At 47.0% G+C, this 19,261-nt stretch overlaps 1 protein-coding gene across 6 annotated transcripts; it reads right to left on the minus strand.

Moving 5' to 3' along the window:
- Positions 1-264: 264 nt before the first annotated feature.
- On the minus strand, positions 265-13,276 carry LOC541628 (Coatomer subunit zeta-2). Of its 6 annotated transcripts, none has more exons than NM_001111383.2 (7): positions 13,135-13,276; positions 12,836-12,879; positions 3,992-4,151; positions 2,175-2,322; positions 2,017-2,094; positions 1,002-1,086; positions 265-925 (listed from the first exon to the last, which is right to left on the minus strand). In NM_001111383.2, the coding sequence occupies exons 2-7, from the start codon at positions 12,851-12,853 to the stop codon at positions 866-868; spliced, it is 549 nt and encodes a 182-aa protein (NP_001104853.1). In that variant the 5' UTR covers positions 12,854-12,879; positions 13,135-13,276; the 3' UTR covers positions 265-865. The 6 variants fall into 6 exon arrangements, with proteins under 6 accessions (NP_001104853.1, XP_008651828.1, XP_008651826.1 ...); XM_008653606.4 differs by having other exon boundaries at positions 541-925; positions 3,992-4,170; positions 13,135-13,266; XM_008653604.4 differs by having other exon boundaries at positions 541-925; positions 13,054-13,259.
- Positions 13,277-19,261: the final 5,985 nt, after the last annotated feature.

The following is a 19,261-nucleotide window of genomic DNA, read 5'->3' on the forward strand; positions in this document are numbered from 1 at the left end:
TATGTTTTTAACAATGGAGCTGTCCCAAAAAAAACTGGAAAACGTCGTTCATGTCCTTCCTAGAGCAAGGTTCGACTGCCAAGCCGTAGTAAGCAGAACATAGGGTGCCGGTCGCGCACGCCGTGGCAAGAGCCAAGTGACATTCCACCGGAGGCATTGGTCAATCATCGGGTGCGTCAACATTCAAAATACTCAAATCCAAAAGCTCACGCTCACGTGGTTGCTCAGAATAATATGGCACTGTTGATGAAGATATGCGAGAATGCCATCAAACATCTAGATTATTTTAGCATCTTACCCAAACGATAATTCACCAGTTGAACTATAAGCAAGAATCGAATAATCACGAGTTGTAGAATCTAAGCGTGGTGCGGGGAAAGCAAAATCAAATATGGCCTATAAAGTACATTTTCAATCAGATGCCTCGGGCAACTGACTTGATGTAGGACTAAACCTAGAAGAAAACTAATACAAATAAGGATTCTTTTGATCCGATTATGAGCAAGAGTAAAGCCTCCATACCTTTTCAATGACGGAGGATCCATTCTTCCTCCGACCTGGAGGGATAATCATTTGATAGATAATTTTGAACCTTTTACCATGGTTTGATAGTTGAGATGATTTTTTTTGTATGGTGAAAATTATATTACACCCAATTACAACTCTTTATTTTATGTTTTACCTGAAATATGGCAGCTACAAACTCACTGGTTCAAAAAAAATAACGAGCATGTGACCAATCCCTCGGATATTCAACTAGGCTCTGTCACAGCAGCACTTTGGGATGAATAACGACTACAAAGACCCTTAACATTCAGTAGCCCAACCTTTAACACACATATATGTCATACATATTGCTGGTTGTTCATTTCAGTAGAGATCTTGCAAGGTGCTCCCTAGCTGTGGCTAGTGCCTGAGATATCGTCTGCACAGAGCAGGTCACAGCAATCATGAGACATATGCAACCTGAAGTATTGTGATAGGATGGATAAAGTAATTACCTGCTCAGAAAAGGGCACAGAACCATCAACAGCATTGGTTGCAACCTTACCAGCAATGGTGTTTGCATCTGTTTCCAGGATGATTCTGCAGAAGTGCACAAAACCCAAATTATTTCAGTACATTGTCAAAAAAAACAAAGTGGCTAGTGACTGCAACTTCTACTCCATGGAGCAATCTGTAACACAGAATTAAAAGTAATCCTGCTTTCTTTCCAAACACGGATTAGCTACTATAGTATGTTCTGCGAAAAGGTCTCTAGCCGAGTTGGTTAGGTGGTCTGAGTAACACTCCTTAGGTCCAAAGTTCGAATCCTAGTGGGAGCGAATTTCAGGTTGATATTAAAAAAGGTCACTCGTTGGTTCCGCTGGTCGTGTGCAAACGAGATGGACTGACCTATAGGGGAGGGATCCTCGTGTAGGGGCTGAGTGTAGGGGCTGAGCTGGGAGGGCTCAAAGCACGAGCAAAGATCTGGCCTATAGGGGGCAGACCCTCATGTTGCACGGGGAACCACCTTTCGTGACCTTTCTTGGTCGAAGTTCCGATTGAGCTTCTTCTTAATGTAATATAATACCGTGGGTGCGGTCTTTCCCCTACCGGCCGAGTTTTTGACTATAGTATGTTATAAATAAATAATATATCAAATATTATCAAAGGCAATCATTTAAATTTCATCATGGTTGCACTTCTTCTGGAAATCAATCATAATTACGCTAAAAATAAGCAGATGTCACAGACGATCGTATATGCACGCACTGGAATAGGCAGTTAAAATAGCATCCTTCTCCATGTTAAGTAATATAATAATTCGTAAAAAGAGATGTCATAAAACAGGCAGCAGTGATACCATGGCAGATCTGCTTTCAATGCAGTCACATGGAAGGTAAAAAAGAATTGCAGATCTATTAGGAATAGCGAATTCACAGAACCATCTAACATAGAACAGACCCACATTTGAAATAGCACAGTGTAGAACATAACTGATAACCAAAACCTAGCACAAGTCAAGATTGTTACCCCCCATCCACAATTTCATCAATGCAGAGAAGTATCAAATCCAAGTTCTCAAGCGCAGTCCGCTTCTCAACATCACCCCTAAAGCACAGTAAGCGGCACGTCAAAACAACCACATACAAAGGCAAATATATATGCAGTAATAACAGAAAATAGACAACCTGAGTAGAAGACCAACAGAATCAGAAAAACCATGTAGTACACTTGCTAAGATGAGCTCATTCTCATCATCTCCAGCGGTGACAAAAAAGTGAAGGTCATGTACAAACTTGTAAACGACAATATAACCATCAAACAATGTTATCTCAGCTGCAAAGAAGCAAAAAATATGCATCAGGGAGAATTTATTTCTGGAGAGTCGACACCCCCTAGTGACTAAGTAATACAAATTCAACCTTGCCATCAACCTAGTGCGTGAAGTTTGATTCAATACATGTAAAGGTGCATGGACAACAAAGATGCCTCAGGCAGTCAGGCCCTCAATGCAATTGATAACAGGTTACCAACAATTTAATAGCATGTATTATGGAGCGCACACTGCTTAGACATTGTTCAAATTCAGTAAAGTGATTAGATAGCCCAAACCAGTCAAGTGACTGAGCAGTTGTTAACAAAATCAAATAACAGGTTTTAAACAAGAAAAAATGGAAGTGGTTGAAAGTGCAACTGTAGTTAATTGAACACTAAAGGACCTAACAAATAGTGTGAAACAGAGTAGATGAAACTAGGGCTGGACAAAATGCTCGTGGCTCGCTGGCTCGCTCGTTTCGTGGTCAGCTCGGCTCGGCTCGTTTGAATTTTGTTACGAGCTGAGCTGACATCCTAGCTCGGTTCGTTAACGAGCCAGCTCGGTTCGTTAACGAGCCAGCTCGCGAGCTAAACGAGCTACCATATTCTAATAAAACGAAACTATATACATATCATTTATAGAATAATTGATGAACATGTTATATATATGTGAGGTGTCTATGACCTATGAATTAAACTAATGATTAATGAACTATGCCTATGTGTTAATTTGGTCTATGCAAATATAATTATGGGTTAAACTGATGAACATGCATGCGAATTGTGAATTAATGAGTGATGAATTGTGCTAATTTGGTGTTATATTGACATGGTTTGTGAAACTATGAGTATAATTACTATTTTTTATTGTTAAATTAGTTTGAAATTAACTAAAAAATAATTATTATATACATTTTATTTTTTTCTGCTCTGGCTCGCGAGCTAAACGAGCCAGCTCGAGCTCGTAAACGAGCCGAGCCGAGCTGACTCTGTGGCTCGTTACCTTAACGAGTCGAGCCGAGCTGGCTCGTTAGCTTAACGAGCCAGCTCGAACTCGGACGAGCCGAGCCGAGCCGAGCTGGCTCGTTATCCACCCCTAGATGAAACTAAGTGAACATAACTTAGTCAGGCATATTCATGATACAATTGATGACAAAGATGAGTAGTTGCATACATACTGACATATTAGAATTTTTTGGGAAAGGGCCTCTAGCCGAGTTGGTTAGGTGGTCTGAGTAGCACTCCTCAGGTCCTGGGTTCAACTCCCCGTGGAGCGAATTTTCAGGATATGGTTAAAAAATCCCCTCATTTGTCCCACGCCAAAGCACAGGGGTCTATGGCAGCGAATTTTCAGGATATGGTTAAAAAATCCCCTCATTTGTCCCACGCCAAAGCACAGGGGTCTATGGCCTGACCCCGGTCGCGGTTGTTCTCACATAGGCTACGGTGCCACTATGTATGTTGAGGCAGGGGTTCAGGGGTTTTCTCGACCTACGTGAGAAGGGCTTCTTCTTAATATAATGTCGTGGGGGTGGTCTTACCACAGCGGGTCAAGTTTTTTTAAAAATCTACACCAAGTTATTGAAAAACTTGAAATTGGTAAAAGCAACAACATATCATAAGATTTCAAATCCCGATGCTATGATAGTGATGTTTGATTCTGCATGGAACAACAAAGAATGAAAAATACCTTCTGTCCGTGCATTTGTCTTTAGAGTTTTAGTAAAAACAGACTTTTCGTAGGCTAACTTTGATGCATTAGTCGGCCAATCATCTGAGAAATACTTTACAGCAACACGCTTTCCTTCAGAATCCAGAAGTAAAATGTTCTTCACAGAAGGGCAAGATTCCTGTGAAACAGACATATCACTGAATAGGGATTAAAACGGTCGGAAACGGTCGGTAAACACTAAAACCATTACCGTTTTCATATTTTTTTATCGGAAACAAAATCGAAAACGGTAACTTCGGAAACGGAAACGATATCGATATTTCGGAAACATCGGAAACGAAAGTTTGGTGCGGAAAATACACCGGTAACGGTCGGAATCTAAAATACAATCGGTAAATATATCAAACTTCATAATACAACAAAGTTGACAAAAGATCACAAAGACTACAAGTTCACAATTCATGATATAACAAGTTCATAATATAAAAAGTTCACAAGGATCACAAATTTATAATATAAAAAGTGTACAAAGATCACAAGTTCACAATATAACAAGTTCACAGTATAACAAGTTCATAAAGATCACAAGTTCATAGACTCAAAGTTCACAATTCACAATATCCACTCGATCTAGCTGACATGTCATGCTTACTTATGAAATATTTTTTCCTCACATAAAGAGTTTTTCACAACCTCACAGGAAAACCCTAAAACCTAGTGTGTGAAAAAGACCAAATCGTTAATCTCAACTGCCTTCCAACACCATCTATCCAAAAAAAATCTAAAGGTGTCCAAAAAATACAAAAATAAGTAATCCTTATCTAGAGACGTACAAGCGATGCGAAAAAATCACATGCTGGAAAATTCTGAAAAATTCCGAGACACAATTCCGAAAAATTCCGAGATAAATTCCGGAAAATTCCGAGACACAAATCCAGTAATTTCCGACAAAAACTGGTAACCGAAGGAAACGGTCGGTAAAACACCACGCCGATTCCGATACCGATTCCGATAGAAAATTCCGAAAACCGATTCCGTTTTCGAAAAATACCGTTACCGATGAATCCGACCGAAAAATTTCGAAATCGGTTTCCGGAATACCGAAAAATTCCGAAACCGTTTTCATCCCTATCACTGAACTAGCTACCTGATAAGACTAAATCATCCAGGACAACTGACAGCATAAGTTTCACAAAAAAAAAACTTGGCCTGCGGTGGGTAAGACAGCCCCCTGGCATTGTATTAAGAAGAAGACCTTCTCACACAAGTCGAGAAAACCCCCGAACTCCTGCCCCACCCATACACAGCGGCATCGAAGCCAATGTGAGAACGACCACGACCGGGGCTGAGCCTTAGGCTTGTGCTTTGGCGTGGGACAGACGAGGGGATTTCACAAAGAATGGAGTTGATGTTTAGAATAGGGAAAGGGTAAAGAATACCAATAATTTTATGCAAGTGGAAGAAATAAAGGATACGGGACAACTGACAGCATAGGTTTCACAATAAATGAAATTGATGTTTAGAAAAGGGAAATGGTGAAGAATTCTATAATTTATGTAAGTGGAAGAAATAAACGATCAGAGCATGCATGTTCTGGGTGACTAATGAAATCATGCAACATTATCGTTTGTCTTCAAGATGGAAACACATTTCGTAAATGCACCACCGTCAGAACTATGATCTCTTACAAACTAACAAGGTAGCCATGTTTGGACGTAGTTTTTCAGAAACTGTGTATCATAAAACTGTGGCTTTAGAAGCCAAAGAGATACAAAACCATGGTTTATTAAGGAAAAAAGTGTAAGTAGAGGGACTCTAACTCTCATCAGAGGATGACACTATGAGTTGGGGCAATTTTCTGTTTATTTCCTCAAACACTACACAATGCCATACCCGTCTAAGGGTCGGGATACATATTTATAGCCCAAGGGGCTGCAGCATATGCTTCCTAGAGTTGCGAATATGCTGTCCTACAAACTGCACTAACCACTAGGTGCTGTTGTACTCTAGTCAAAGGAAAAACTGCAGCAAGCTGCTGTCCTCCAAAAGCTGAAACTGAAAACTGAAAAAGGAGATGCCTGCAGGCAGTCCTTGCAGTCAAAAGACTGCTGCTGTGCTGCCTGCCGCAGTCCTTGCAGTCAAAAGCTGCTGTGTTGCTGCTGTCTAAAAGCTGTTGTGTTGCTGCTGTCCTGCAGCAGAGATGTTGTGCGGACTGCGAACTGTCCTCCACACATAACTTATTCCATCATTCTCCCCCTAAGTCTTGTGTGTCGCCTTGTGGGAAAGTTGAGTCATTCCAGACCTAGAACAAAGCTCAAGGAACTTGATCCTCCCAAGGGGCTTGGTGAGCAGATCCGCAAGCTGATCCTTGGTGTTGATGTATCGCGCCTTGATGCTTCCTTCTGTCAAACAGTCACGGATGAAATGATACCTCACCCGGATGTGCTTGCTCCGTTCATGAAACACGGGGTTCTTGGCCAACGCCAGGGCGGACTGGCTGTCCACCCGGAGTTCCACTGCTCCAACGTCTCTCCCAAGGAGATCACCGAGCAGGCGAGCAAGCCAGAGCGCCTGAGTTGAAGCGGTGGAGGCCGCTATGTACTCGGCCTCGCAGCTGGACATGGCCACCATCTGCTGCTTGACCGACTGCCAGCTGATGGGGCACTTGCCGAGGAAGAAAAGGATCCCGCTTGTGCTCTTGCTGGTGTCGATGTCGCCGGCGTGGTCGCTATCGCTGTACCCGACAAGGTGTGCCTCCCCAGGGCACCTCGGGTAGTAGAGACCGTGGTCGAGAGTCCCCGCAACATAGCGGATGATCCTCTTCACAGCCTGGTCATGCTCCGTCGTCGGTCGCTGCAAGAACCGACTAACGTAGCCGACGGAGTATGCCAAGTCAGGCCGTGTGTGGACGAGGTAGCGAAGGCTCCCCACAAGACGCCGATACTGAGTAGCATCCACCTCCTCCGTCGTGCTGTCACGACTCAGCTTCAGCCTCTCCTCCATCGGAGTGAGAGCTGGGTTGCAGTCGGTGAGCCCAGCCAGCTCAACAATGTGCCTGGCATAGGCGGTCTGGCGAAGTGTGATCCCGGAGTCTCCCTGGTGCACCTCAATCCCCAGGTAGAAGGAGAGATGCCCCAGGTCACTCATTTGGAAGGTGGCCTTCATCTCTTCCTTGAACGCTGCCACCTCTGCATCCTTGGCGCCGGTGATCACCAAGTTGTCGACGTAGACACCCACCAGCAGGGCATTTTCTCCATTGCCCCGCCGATAGATGGCCGCCTCGTGCGGGCTTGGCATGAAGCCCATCCTCTTGAGCGTGGAATCCAGCTTGGCATTCCACGCCCTTGGTGCCTGTCGCAAGCCGTAGAGAGCCTTGCGCAGGCGCAACACCTTGCCCTCCTTGCCAGGGATCGCAAAACCTGGCGGCTGGTGTACGTAGACCTCCTCCTTTAAGTCGCCGTTAAGAAACGCCGACTTGACATCCATGTGATGAACATGCCAGCCCTCCAGGGCTGCCAGCGCGAGGAGGAGTCGCACGGATTCCATCCGTGCTACAGGGGCGAAGGCATCGTCGAAGTCGATCCCCTCCTGCTGCAAGAAACCGCGTGCCACCAAGCGAGCCTTATGCTTGACGATGGCGTCGGCTTCATCCCTCTTCAGTTTGAACACCCACTTAAGGGTGATCGCGCGATGACCATGAGGGAGATCAGCGAGCTCCCAAGTGCGGTTCGTCTCAACCGCGTCCATCTCCGACTGCATCGCGGCACGCCAAGCCGCATGTTTCTCGGCCTCCGCGAAAGACCGAGGCTCACCATCGTCGCATGCAAGATGCAACTCTCCTGCCAGAATGCGAGATGCAGGGCCTGGCACCGACGGGTCGATGAGAAGGCCATCCACCCTTCGATACCGCAACGGCTCGCCGTCGTAGCACGCGTCGACGCGCTCCTCGTCGCGGGACAGAGGGGTCACGAGCTCCACTGGGTCGTGCTCGACACGAGCTGGTGTCGGAGAGGACGTTCCCGGAGAGGGTACCGTCGGTGCTGGAGTACGTGGTGGCGAAGAGCTCGCTGTAGCCGGAGTCGTGGCTGGAGTGCGTGGTGGTGAAGAGCTCGTTGTAGCAGGAGCTGGAGAGTGTGGCGCTGGAGTCGGTGGAGACTTGGGGGCTGGGGTAGACCTGCTCGGAGAAGAGTTGCCTACTCCCCCAGCTCCCTCAAAGTGGACGTACTCGATGGTGAAGTCGTACGTCGGAGTCGTGCCGTCGTCCACCGCCTTGTCCCACGCCCATCCTCGCCCTTCATCGAACACTACATCGCGCGCCGTGCGCACACCCTGTGTTCTTGGGTCAAGGATGCGGTAGGCCTTCGAGCCCTCCGCATAGCCAATGAACACCCCCGGGGTGCTCCTATCGTCGAGCTTGCTGATGTGGCCAAGCTCCTTGGTGAACGCGAGGCAGCCGAAGACCCGTAGGTGAGAGACCGCCGGCTTGCGCCCATGCCAAGCCTCGTACGGTGTCATCCCGTTGAGAGCCTTGGTGGGCGAGCGGTTGAGGATGTAAACCGCTGTCACCACAGCCTCTCCCCAGAAGACAGCTGGCATTCCTCTCTGCTTGAGGAGAGCCCGAGCCATCCCCACAACCGTCTGGTTGCGTCGCTCGACGACGCCGTTCTGCTGCGGGCTGTACGGCGCGGAGTAGTGGCGCTGAACACCCTCATCCGCGCAGTACGACGCGAACTCAGCCGCCGTGAATTCGCCGCCGTTGTCGGTGCGCAGCACGCGCAGCTTGCGGCCGCACTCCGCCTCCGCAGCGACCTGCACACGCCTGATGGCGTTCGCAGCCTCTCCCTTGCTGCCAAGGATCATCACCCACATGTAGCGGGAGAGATCGTCGACGAGCAGCAAGAAGTAGCGTCGTCCTCCTGGTGTGGCTGGTGTCACCGGGCCACACAAGTCCCCATGCACGAGCTCGAGCCTCTCCTTGGCTCGGAAGCTCGACTGTTGGGGAAAGGGGAGTCGTCTCTGCTTTGTCAACACGCAGACATCGCAGAATTGCTCCACATGGTCAAGGCACGGCAGGCCTCGTACCATCTCCTTGGCACTGAGCCGCTTCAGGGCCTCGAAGTTAAGGTGCCCGAAGCGCTCGTGCCACTGCCATGCCCCGTCGTCTCGACGAGCAGCAAGGCAGCAAGGTTGTGCCACCTTCACATTGAGGATGTAAAGCCGATTTGCACTCCTGCGTACCTTGGCAAGAAGGCGACGAGAGGGATCCCAGATCCTCATGACTCCGTGCTCAACCTCCACGCGCGAACCGTTCTCATCCAGCTGTCCCAAGCTGATGATAGAGTTCCTCAACGCGGGGATGTAGTAGACTCCGGTGAGCAGCCTGTGCTCACCAGACGCGGCGGTGAAGACGACTGAGCCGGCGCCCTTGATCTCTACGCCGGAGGCGTCCCCAAACTTGACGGAGCCTCGGACGCTAGAGTCAAGCTCGGTGAAGAACTCCCGTCGGCCGGTCATGTGATGAGTGGCGCCGGTGTCGAGGCACCATCCTTCGATCATGTCCTTGTTGGAGCCGTCGCCGAGGAAAGCGTGTGCTTTCGACTCATCAAGGTGGAGGAGTGCCGCTGCGGCCGGTGCCGCTGGAGATGGCTCGATGCTTGCATGTGCCAGGAGCAGGGCCTCCTCCTCCGCCTCCGCCTGTGCGACGTTGGCCTGGCCACGTCGTGGCTGCCGACAATCCCTGGCCCAGTGGCCAAGCTTGCCGCAGTTGTGGCAGTCGTCGTCTCGTGCCGGCTTCTTGTTGCCGACGGCGCCGCCTTGGGCACCTCCACGTGCACCACCCTCAGCATGTCCTCGCGCCCCGGCCTGGGCGCCTCCACGCGGCTTGCGTGGCTTGCCGCGTTTGCGGCCTCGTGTCGAGGAGGAGGACTCCCCCTTCTTCTTGTCACCCTGGCAGGCCTCCCACTGCTCCCGAGTGAGATGTAGCTTCCCGCCGATAGTGATAGGCCCAGAGAGAGCCTGTGGTTCGTCGCCGTCGACCACCTTGAGGCGACCAATCGCCTCTTCGATCGTCATCGTGGAGAGGTCTAGCAGAGACTCGATCGAGCGAGCAATCTGCCTGTACTTCTCGGGGATGCAACGGAAGAGCTTCTCAACAGCTCTCTCCTCATCGTAGGTGTCGTCGCCGAACTGCACCATCTTCTGCAACAGAGTGTTGAGGCGGAGAGCAAAGTCATCAACATCCTCACCTGGCTTGAAGGCCAGGTTCTCCCACTCCTTGCGAAGTGCCTGCAGTGTGGTCTTGCGGGCACGATCGCTGCCGATGCGGGTCGCAGCGATGGCGTCCCAGGCCTCCTTGGCAGTCCGCTTCTGGGAAAGCGAAAACTGCATCTCGGGCGGGACGGCAGCAATGAGAGCATCCAGCGCCCGCCGATCCTCGTGGTAGTCGACGTCGTCGTAACGAACTGCTTCCCACATGTGGCGAAACTGGAGCCGTACCCTCATCACCGCGGCCCACTCGACGTAGTTGGTCTTGGTGAGGGTAGGCCACCCACCGCCGAGACCGATGTCCCTGACAATGGCCTGGGCCATGCGGCGACCATGGTACCGATCCGGGGAGGGAGAACCGCGCCGCCTGTAGAGGCCGCAATCTCCGTCGACTCGGTCGCCGCCGCCGGGAGCACTGCCGGCGCGTCTACGCCCGTCTGGGCTACCGCCGCGTGCGCCCCCGCCTGGAGCGCCGTCAGCGTGTCGGCGCCTATCCGGGCTGCCGCCACGCGCGCCCCCATGGGGATGCGCGGCTGCCCACTGTGCCGCCTGCTCTCGCGCTGCTTCCCTCGCCAGCCTGAGCTCTTCGTCGGTGTTGTCGTCGACAGAAGCAGAGCTGCCTGCTCTACTGCCGCGCAGAACCTCGAGCTCTGTTGCCGCCGCACGTGCAGCATCCGCCGCCTCCGCTGCTTCTACTTCCGCTCTCGCCGCTGCCAGTTCCGCCGCCGCCAACCGTGCTGCCCTCGCCGCTGTCGCTGCAGCCGCTGCTGCTGCTCGCTCGCGTTCTTGTGCCGCGGCGACCTCGGCCTCCTGCTGGCGCCGCGCACTCGAAGTGACCGAGCGTAGGGACATGGTGGGCTAGTGCGGGGTCGCTGCGAGTGGAAGAGGCTGTCTCAGACGAAAGGCTGCTCGTCTGAGCAGGAGAGGAAGGAACAGTTGGAGCTCTTGCTGCCGACTGAGTGTGGGGAGAGGCGCGGGAAGGAGATGAGCAAGAGATGTTTAGGCTACAGGATAGTTTGGCTCTGATACCAATTGTAAGTAGAGGGACTCTAACTCTCATCAGAGGATGACACTATGAGTTGGGGCAATTTTCTGTTTATTTCCTCAAACACTACACAATGCCATACCCGTCTAAGGGTCGGGATACATATTTATAGCCCAAGGGGCTGCAGCATATGCTTCCTAGAGTTGCGAATATGCTGTCCTGCAAACTGCACTAACCACTAGGTGCTGTTGTACTCTAGTCAAAGGAAAAACTGCAGCAAGCTGCTGTCCTCCAAAAGCTGAAACTGAAAACTGAAAAAGGAGATGCCTGCAGGCTGTCCTTACAGTCAAAAGACTGCTGCTGTGCTGCCTGCCGCAGTCCTTGCAGTCAAAAGCTGCTGTGTTGCTGCTGTCTAAAAGCTGCTGTGTTGCTGCTGTCCTGCAGCAGAGATGTTGTGCGGACTGCGGACTGTGCTCCACACATAACTTATTCCATCAAAAAGGTCATGGGTGGAGTTTTCAAAACTTCCAAAAGACTACACATTTTTACAAACCATGGTTTTAGAAACAAGGTTTGTTGTATCCAAACACCCTAGCAGCTTCTGAAACCAAAGCATTTTGTGAAACTTTAGTATTTCTCCAACACCCCAAAAAAATGCATCCAAAGAGATCCTAAGCTCTGATTTTACCCCCAGTCCCCCACAACTGAGCAACTATTCTAACTAATTAATGACTTGGTTCCAGTTTCAAGTGCTAATGAGTAAATGTCACAAATGGACCAAGACGGGTTACCCTGCCCTATCATAAGGAGTGCCACAACAGTACAGAGCAGAGAATTCAATATGGAAACGTCATATAATATACTAACATATATAACCTATGATTTCCTTACTAAATGGTACCACTCTTTCGGTGGAATAAATATGGTAATAAATTATTCATATGCCATAACATTGCTAAAACTTTTCATTGCATGTTGATGTTACTATTAAAGAAAATCCTCAAATGACAATGTTTTTAGAAGGCACTGACATTCGATTACACTACCACAATCAAATGACTTGACTGGACACAGCATTCAAAATAACAAGTTTCAAGGTCCCTGAGCAAAGGTGCAGATCCTGTGCTAGACAAGTTTACTACTCCTATGTCTGACGCTTTTATTCTCATGTTCTTCATTTATTTTACATGAACACAGAACTGAATCCTCATTTCTATTCGAGAAAACAGTAATAATCCAGGGGGTGTTTGCTTGCTGCCCTCACCTGGCGTCTCCACCCAGGCAGCAAGATCCGAACCTAGGCAATGGAAATCGAAGGGGATGCTGCTTGGCCCAGGCGAGACTACCAGAGTACCAGGGTTAGAAGCAAACACGCCCTGGCGAGTTTGGGGGTTCCCAAATAAAGTCAGTTACAGCTAACCGATCAGATCTAAAATAGGTCTCACCTTAAATTCCATATCGCCCACCCGTCCGTACATAAACAATATAATTATCAGCAGAAATAACAGAAACAGGCATGTACATTGCCTGCAAATGCAACTCTCCAGCAAAGCAATAATCGCAAACAAAAGGTCGTAAAATAACAACAGAAAGTAGAAGAATCTTCTTCGCACCTTGGAGAAATCCGCCATGGTGTATGGCCGTTCCCTATTCCACCCTTCACACAAGAGGAAGATAGTAAGCTCATCAACTAAGGTTCACGAGCAGCAGCGGAGCATGCAGCAAGCAGATCCGCGAGACATGGACTTATAGAACACAAAGGCCGTGTGGATCTCCACTCCATACCGGTATCCTAATCAATAGAAGATGGACGCGGATCTCCACTCCTTACCGGCAAGAGAAAATGAGTGCGGCGACAGGAAGAGGACAGAGAGGGAGAGTTGCTTCTCAGCCGCGGCGAAAGGAAGAGTACCTGGATCTGGATCGGGGGCGGAGGCGAGCGCGGGGGCAGCGTGCAAGTTTGGGAGGGAAGGCTCGTTGGAACAGAGTCGGGTGGGTCGCTGGCTCGCTGGCTCGCTGCCACCTATCGGGCGCAGCAGTGATTGCTAATCAAGGGCAGTTTGGTATCTTACCATTTGGTAAAATATTTTTTTACTAATTAAAAATAAAATGACAACTCCTATAAAACACATGTTTCAACCATCATCGGTCTGTTTGTTTCAACTACTCGCTACAGAAGTTGTTGCAGACTGTGAACGTTCAGCTTTTCAACTCACTTCAATGAAAATCACTTTAGTCAAAACCGTCTAAAATCAATGTAAATATAAAATCAGTCAAGTCGTTGTTGTAGTAGTAAACCGTCACTTTCTACGTCCTAAATCTTATTGACTGTTTTATATTACTCCACACGTAATCATCATGATACTCAGTTTCTCTCCACAGTCATGTTCTTTTTACCGCCAGATTCTTAAAAAAACTCTTTAGAAAAAAACTGAACTAAACATACCCTAAATCATCACTTTAAAAAAGTCTTACATTCCCTCAAAATCAACCCGCAGTCAATAGTTTCCACCACTGCACGTGCAAAACCCTTACATTTCCCCGAAATCAATCCACACTCAACATTTTCCACCATCTCACGTACCACGCACCCGCACATATCACAAATATCATCTGATCAGCAACTTTATCCCCATGCCAGGGGAGAGAGCAGTCGTGCCGCCATTAGCTAGCTCTTGAAGACACAAGTGGCAAAGCATAGCATCGCACACGACGAGGCCAGCAGTGTCAGGGCACACGAGGAGGTCAGCTGCAACGCATGCCACGGCAAGACGCATAGCAGCGGAAAGAGGCTAGCATACGCAGCAGCTGCTCCTATATGCAAGTGGGAGCGAGTAATATACAACTCTACGCCCAAATAAATTATCAGAGTCTCTCATCAAATATGATTGTGTTTCGTCACACCGCACAGATATTGTGCTAGTATTCATAATACATTTTTCTTTCTCTATTTTTCTATTTGTTTTTATTCTCTCATCTCTCCCACATTATCTCTTCTCCTCGTTGTGTGGTGCGCACTTCTTGTGAGGCGGTCGATATTGACTTGTTCGGGCACAGTGACGAGCAGTATCTTCGCTAGGTTACTGACTAATAGGTCTAGGCGACATCGTGGCCGCTGTCGACCAACTGATGTGTTGGGGTCATGGCCGCTGTCGATCGGGTGCAGTTGGTACTTGAAAGGGAAAAGGGTTAACCTTTTCCTATAATTAATTTTGGTGGTTGATAGTCAACACAAACACATGGACTAACTAGTTTGTCTAGAATTCATGTATTACAGGTGCATAAGGTTCAACACAAACCAATAAAAGAATCAAGTTACGGACACAATTTTAAAGGAGCAAAAGGACTTGAGTGTGCTGAAAATTGGCACACCGGACTGTCCGGTGTACCACCGGACAGTGTCCGGTGCACTAGGGCCGTACAGGTGTCAACCAGCCACTCTCGGAAAAACGAAGGCGCACTCCGCTATAATTCACCGGACTGTCCGGTGAGTCAGCGGGCAACGGTTATTCAGCGCCATCGGTCGACTCTGCAAAGTAATACAATGAGCTACAGTGTCGTGACGGAAGCCAGAGCCGCGAAGTCAGAGGGCACCGGACTGTCCGGTGCCGCAAGAGGACAAAACTCCAACAGTTGACTCGGCTCCGAACCCTAACAGTTGGATGACGTGGTGGCGCACCAGCAGCCTCCCTAACGGCTACCCAAGTGGTTGGAGGCTATAAATACCCCCAACCACCACAACCTATGGCATCCAATTTGGCATCCAAGTTTTCTGAAGATCACATTCAATACAAGAGCTCTAGCATTCATTCCAAGACACAATACAAAAGATCAAATTTCCTCCAAGTCCCAAATTCATTTCAAACACTTAGTGGCTTGTGTGTGAGAGATTTTTGTGTTCATTTACGCTCTTGTCGCTTGGATTGTCTTTCTTCTTTTCCCATTCTTATTAAAAGAGGTAGAAAATCTAAATTTGCTCCTAAGGCTGTAGAAGGCTTTTAATTTTCAAAAATAATTGCCAAAAACGGAGACCTTGAGAGCCCTTTTAGAATTTTCTCTCCATTGGTAGATTATACCAATTAAGAGTGTGGAGGAACAACGACAAAGGGTAGATGATACCGTCAGAGTTGTGGAGTGGAAGCCTTGTTCTTTGCCGAAGACTCCATTTCCCTTTCAATCTACGACTTAGTATAGAAATATACTTGAAAACACATTAGTCGTAGCCTTGGTACAAGAATAATAAGAAATATGCATTTGCACCAAATGAAAGAGACATGATCAAAGGTATATATAAATGAGCTATGTGTGCAATGTTTCAATCAAAATTCCGAGAATCAAGTATATTTAACTCATTACTAAGTTTGCTAAAGGTTTTCTCATCTAGGCTTGGTAAAGATATCGGCTAATTGATTCTTGGTGTTTACATAAGCTATTTCGATATCCCCCTTTTGTTGGTGATTTCTCAGAAAGTGATACCAAATATCTATGTGCTTAGTGCGGCTGTGTTCAACGGGATTATCCGTCATGCAGATTGCACTCTCATTATCACATAGGAGAGGGACTTTGCTCAATTTGTAGCCATAGTCTCTAAGGGTTTTCCTCATCCAAAGTAATTGCGCACAACAATGGCATGCATCAATGTACTCAGCTTTGGCGGTGGAAAGAGCTACAGAGTTTTGTTTCTTCGAAGCCCATGACAGCAGGGATCTCCCCAGAAACTGACAAGTCCCTGATGTGCTCTTCCTATCAATTTTACACCCTGCCCAATCGGCATCGGAATATCCTAGTAAATCAAAAGTGGATCCCTTGGGGTACCAAAGCCCAAACTTAGGAGTGTAAACTAAATATCTCATTATTCTTTTCACGACCCTAAGGTGAACTTCCTTAGGATTAGCCTAAAATCTTGCACACATGCATACGGAAAGCATAATATCCGGTCGAGATGCACATAAGTAGAGTAAAGATCCTATCATCGACCGGTATACCTTTTGATCTACGGATTTACCTCCCGTCTAGAGGTTGAGATGCCCATTAGTTCCCATGAGAGTCTTGATGGGTTTGCCATCCTTAATCCCAAACTTCTTAAGTATGTCTTGAATGTACTTTGTTTGGCTGATGAAGGTGCCTTCTTGGAGTTGCTTGATTTGAAATCCAAGGAAATACTTCAACTCCCCCATCATAGATAGCTCAAATTTCTGTATCATGATCCTACTAAACTCTTCACAAGTTGACTTGTTAATAGACCCAAATATAATACCATCAACATAAATTTGACATACAAACAAGTCTTTTGCAACAGTTTTAGTAAAGAGAGTAGGATCAGCTTTTCTGACTTTGAAGCCATTAGTGATAAGAAAATCTCGCAGGCATTCATACCATGCTCTTGAGGCTTGCTTAAGCCCATAAAGCACCTTTGAGAGTTTATACACATAGTTGGGATACTCACTATCTTCAAAGTCGGTAGGTTGCTCAACGTAGACCTCTTCCTTGATAGGTCCATTGAGGAAGGCACTCTTCACGTCCATTTGATAAAGCTTGAAGCCATGGTAAGTAGCATAGGCAAGTAATATACGAATTGACTCAAGCCTAGCTACGGGTGCATAAGTTTCATCAAAGTCCAAACCTTCGACTTGTGAATAACCTTCGGCCACAAGTCGGGCTTTGTTTCTTGTCACCACACCATGCTCATCTTGCTTGTTGCGGAACACCAAGTTGGTACTTACAACATTTTGATTAGGACGTGGAACTAAATGACATACCTCATTCCTTGTGAAGTTGTTGAGCTCCTCTTGCATTGTCAGCACCCAATCCGGATCTCTTAGTGCATCCTCCACCCTGTATGGCTCAATAGAGGACACAAAAGAGTAATGTTCACAGAAATGAGCAACTCGAGATCTAGTGGTTACCCCCTTATGAATGTCACCAAGGATGGAGTTGACGTGGTGATCTCGTTGAATTGCTTGGTGGACTCTTGGATGTGGCGGTCTTTGACCCTAAATTTCTTGATCATCTTCCTTGTCTTGATTATCTTCATCTCCCCCTTGATCATTGTCCTCCTCTTGAGGTGGCTCATCCCCTTGATCTTCATCTTCATCATTTTGAGCCTGATCCTCGTCTTGAGTTGGTGGAGATGCTTGCATGGAAGATGATGGTTGATCTTGTGTTTGTGGAGGCTCTTTGGATTCCTTAGGACACACATCTTCAATAGACATGTTCCTTAGCGCAACGCACGGAGCCTCTTCGTCATCTAGTTCATCAAGATCAACTTGCTCCACTTGGGAGCCATTAGTCTCATCAAACACAATGTCACAAGAAACCTCAACCAATCTAGTGAATTTGTTGAAGACTCTATATGCCCTTGTGTTTGAGTCATACCCTAGTAAAAAGCCTTCTACAGCCTTAGGAGCAAATTTAGATTTTCTACCTCTTTTAATAAGAATAAAGCATTTGCTCCCACAGACTTTAAAATATGAAACATTGGGCTTTTTACTAGTGAGGAGTTCATACGATGTCTTCTTGAGGATTCGGTGAAGATATAACCGGTTGATGGAGTAGCAGGCGGTGTTAATCGCCTCAGCCCAAAATCGATTCGGTGTCTTGTATTCATCAAGCATGGTTCTTGCCATATCTAGTAGAGTTCTATTCTTCCTCTCCACTACACCATTTTGTTGAGGTGTGTAGGGAGAAGAGAACTCATGCTTGATGCCCTCTTCCTAAAAAAACCCTTCAATTTATGAATTCTTGAACTCCGTTCCATTATCACTTCTTACCTTTTTGATCCTTAATTCAAACTCGTTTTGAGCCCGTCTTAAGAATCCTTTTAAGGTCTCTTGGGTTTGAGATTTTTCCTGTAAAAAGAACACCCAAGTGAAGCGAGAATAATCATCCACAATAACTAGACAGTACTTACTCCCACCGATGCTTATGTAAGCGATCGGGCCGAATAGGTCCATGTGGAGTAGCTCGAGCGGCTTGTCTGTTGTCATTATGTTTTTGTGTGGATGGTGGACTCCAACTTGCTTTCCTGCTTGACATGCGCTACAAATCCTGTCTTTCTCAAAATGAACATTTGTTAGTCCTAAAATGTGCTCTCCCTTTAGAAGCATGTGAAGATTCTTCATTCCAACATGGGCAAGTCGGCGATGCCAGAGCCAACCCATATTGGTTTTAGCAATTAAGCAAGTGTCAAGTTCAGCTTGGTTATCATTAAAATCAACTAAATATAGTTGGCCCTCTAACACTCCTTTAAATGCTATTGAATCATCACTTCTTCTAAAGACAGTAACACCTACATCTGTAAATAGACAGTTGTAGCCCATTTGGCATAATTGAGAAACAGAAAGCAAATCGTAATCTAAGGAATCTACAAGAAAAACATTGGAAATAGAATGGTCAGGTGATATAGCAATTTTACTCAAACCTTTGACCAAACCTTGATTTCCATCCCCGAATGTAATAGCTCTTTGGGGATATTCATTTTTCTCATAAGAGGAAAACATTCTCTTCTCCCATGTCATGTGGTTTGTGCACCCGCTATCGATTATCCAACTTGAACCACCGGATGCATAAACCTACAAAACAATTTTAGGCCTTGTTCTTAGGTAGCCAAACAGTCTTGGGTCCTTTGACGTTAGAAACAAGCACCTTGGGTATCCAAACACAAGTTTTGGAGCTCTTGTGTTTGCCCCCAACATATTTGACAACTACTTTGCCTGATTTGTTAGTTAAAACATATGAAGCATCAAAAGTCTTAAAAGAAACATTATGCTCATTTGATGCAGCAGGAATTTTCTTTCTAGGTAATTTAACATGAGTGGTATGCCTAGAGCTAGAAGCCTCATTTTTATACATGAATGCATGGTGTGAAATATTATGAGGTTTTCTAGCATGAATCTTCCTAATTTTGTGCTCAGGATAGTTAGCAGGATATAAAATGTAGCCTTCATTATCCTGAACCGTGGGAGCCTTGACCTTAACAAAATTAGACAATCTTTTAGGGGCATTAAGCTTGACATTGCTCCCCTGTTGGAAACCAGTGA

This window comes from Zea mays, chromosome 7, assembly GCF_902167145.1.
Source record: "Zea mays cultivar B73 chromosome 7, Zm-B73-REFERENCE-NAM-5.0, whole genome shotgun sequence".
NCBI lineage: Eukaryota > Viridiplantae > Streptophyta > Magnoliopsida > Poales > Poaceae > Zea > Zea mays.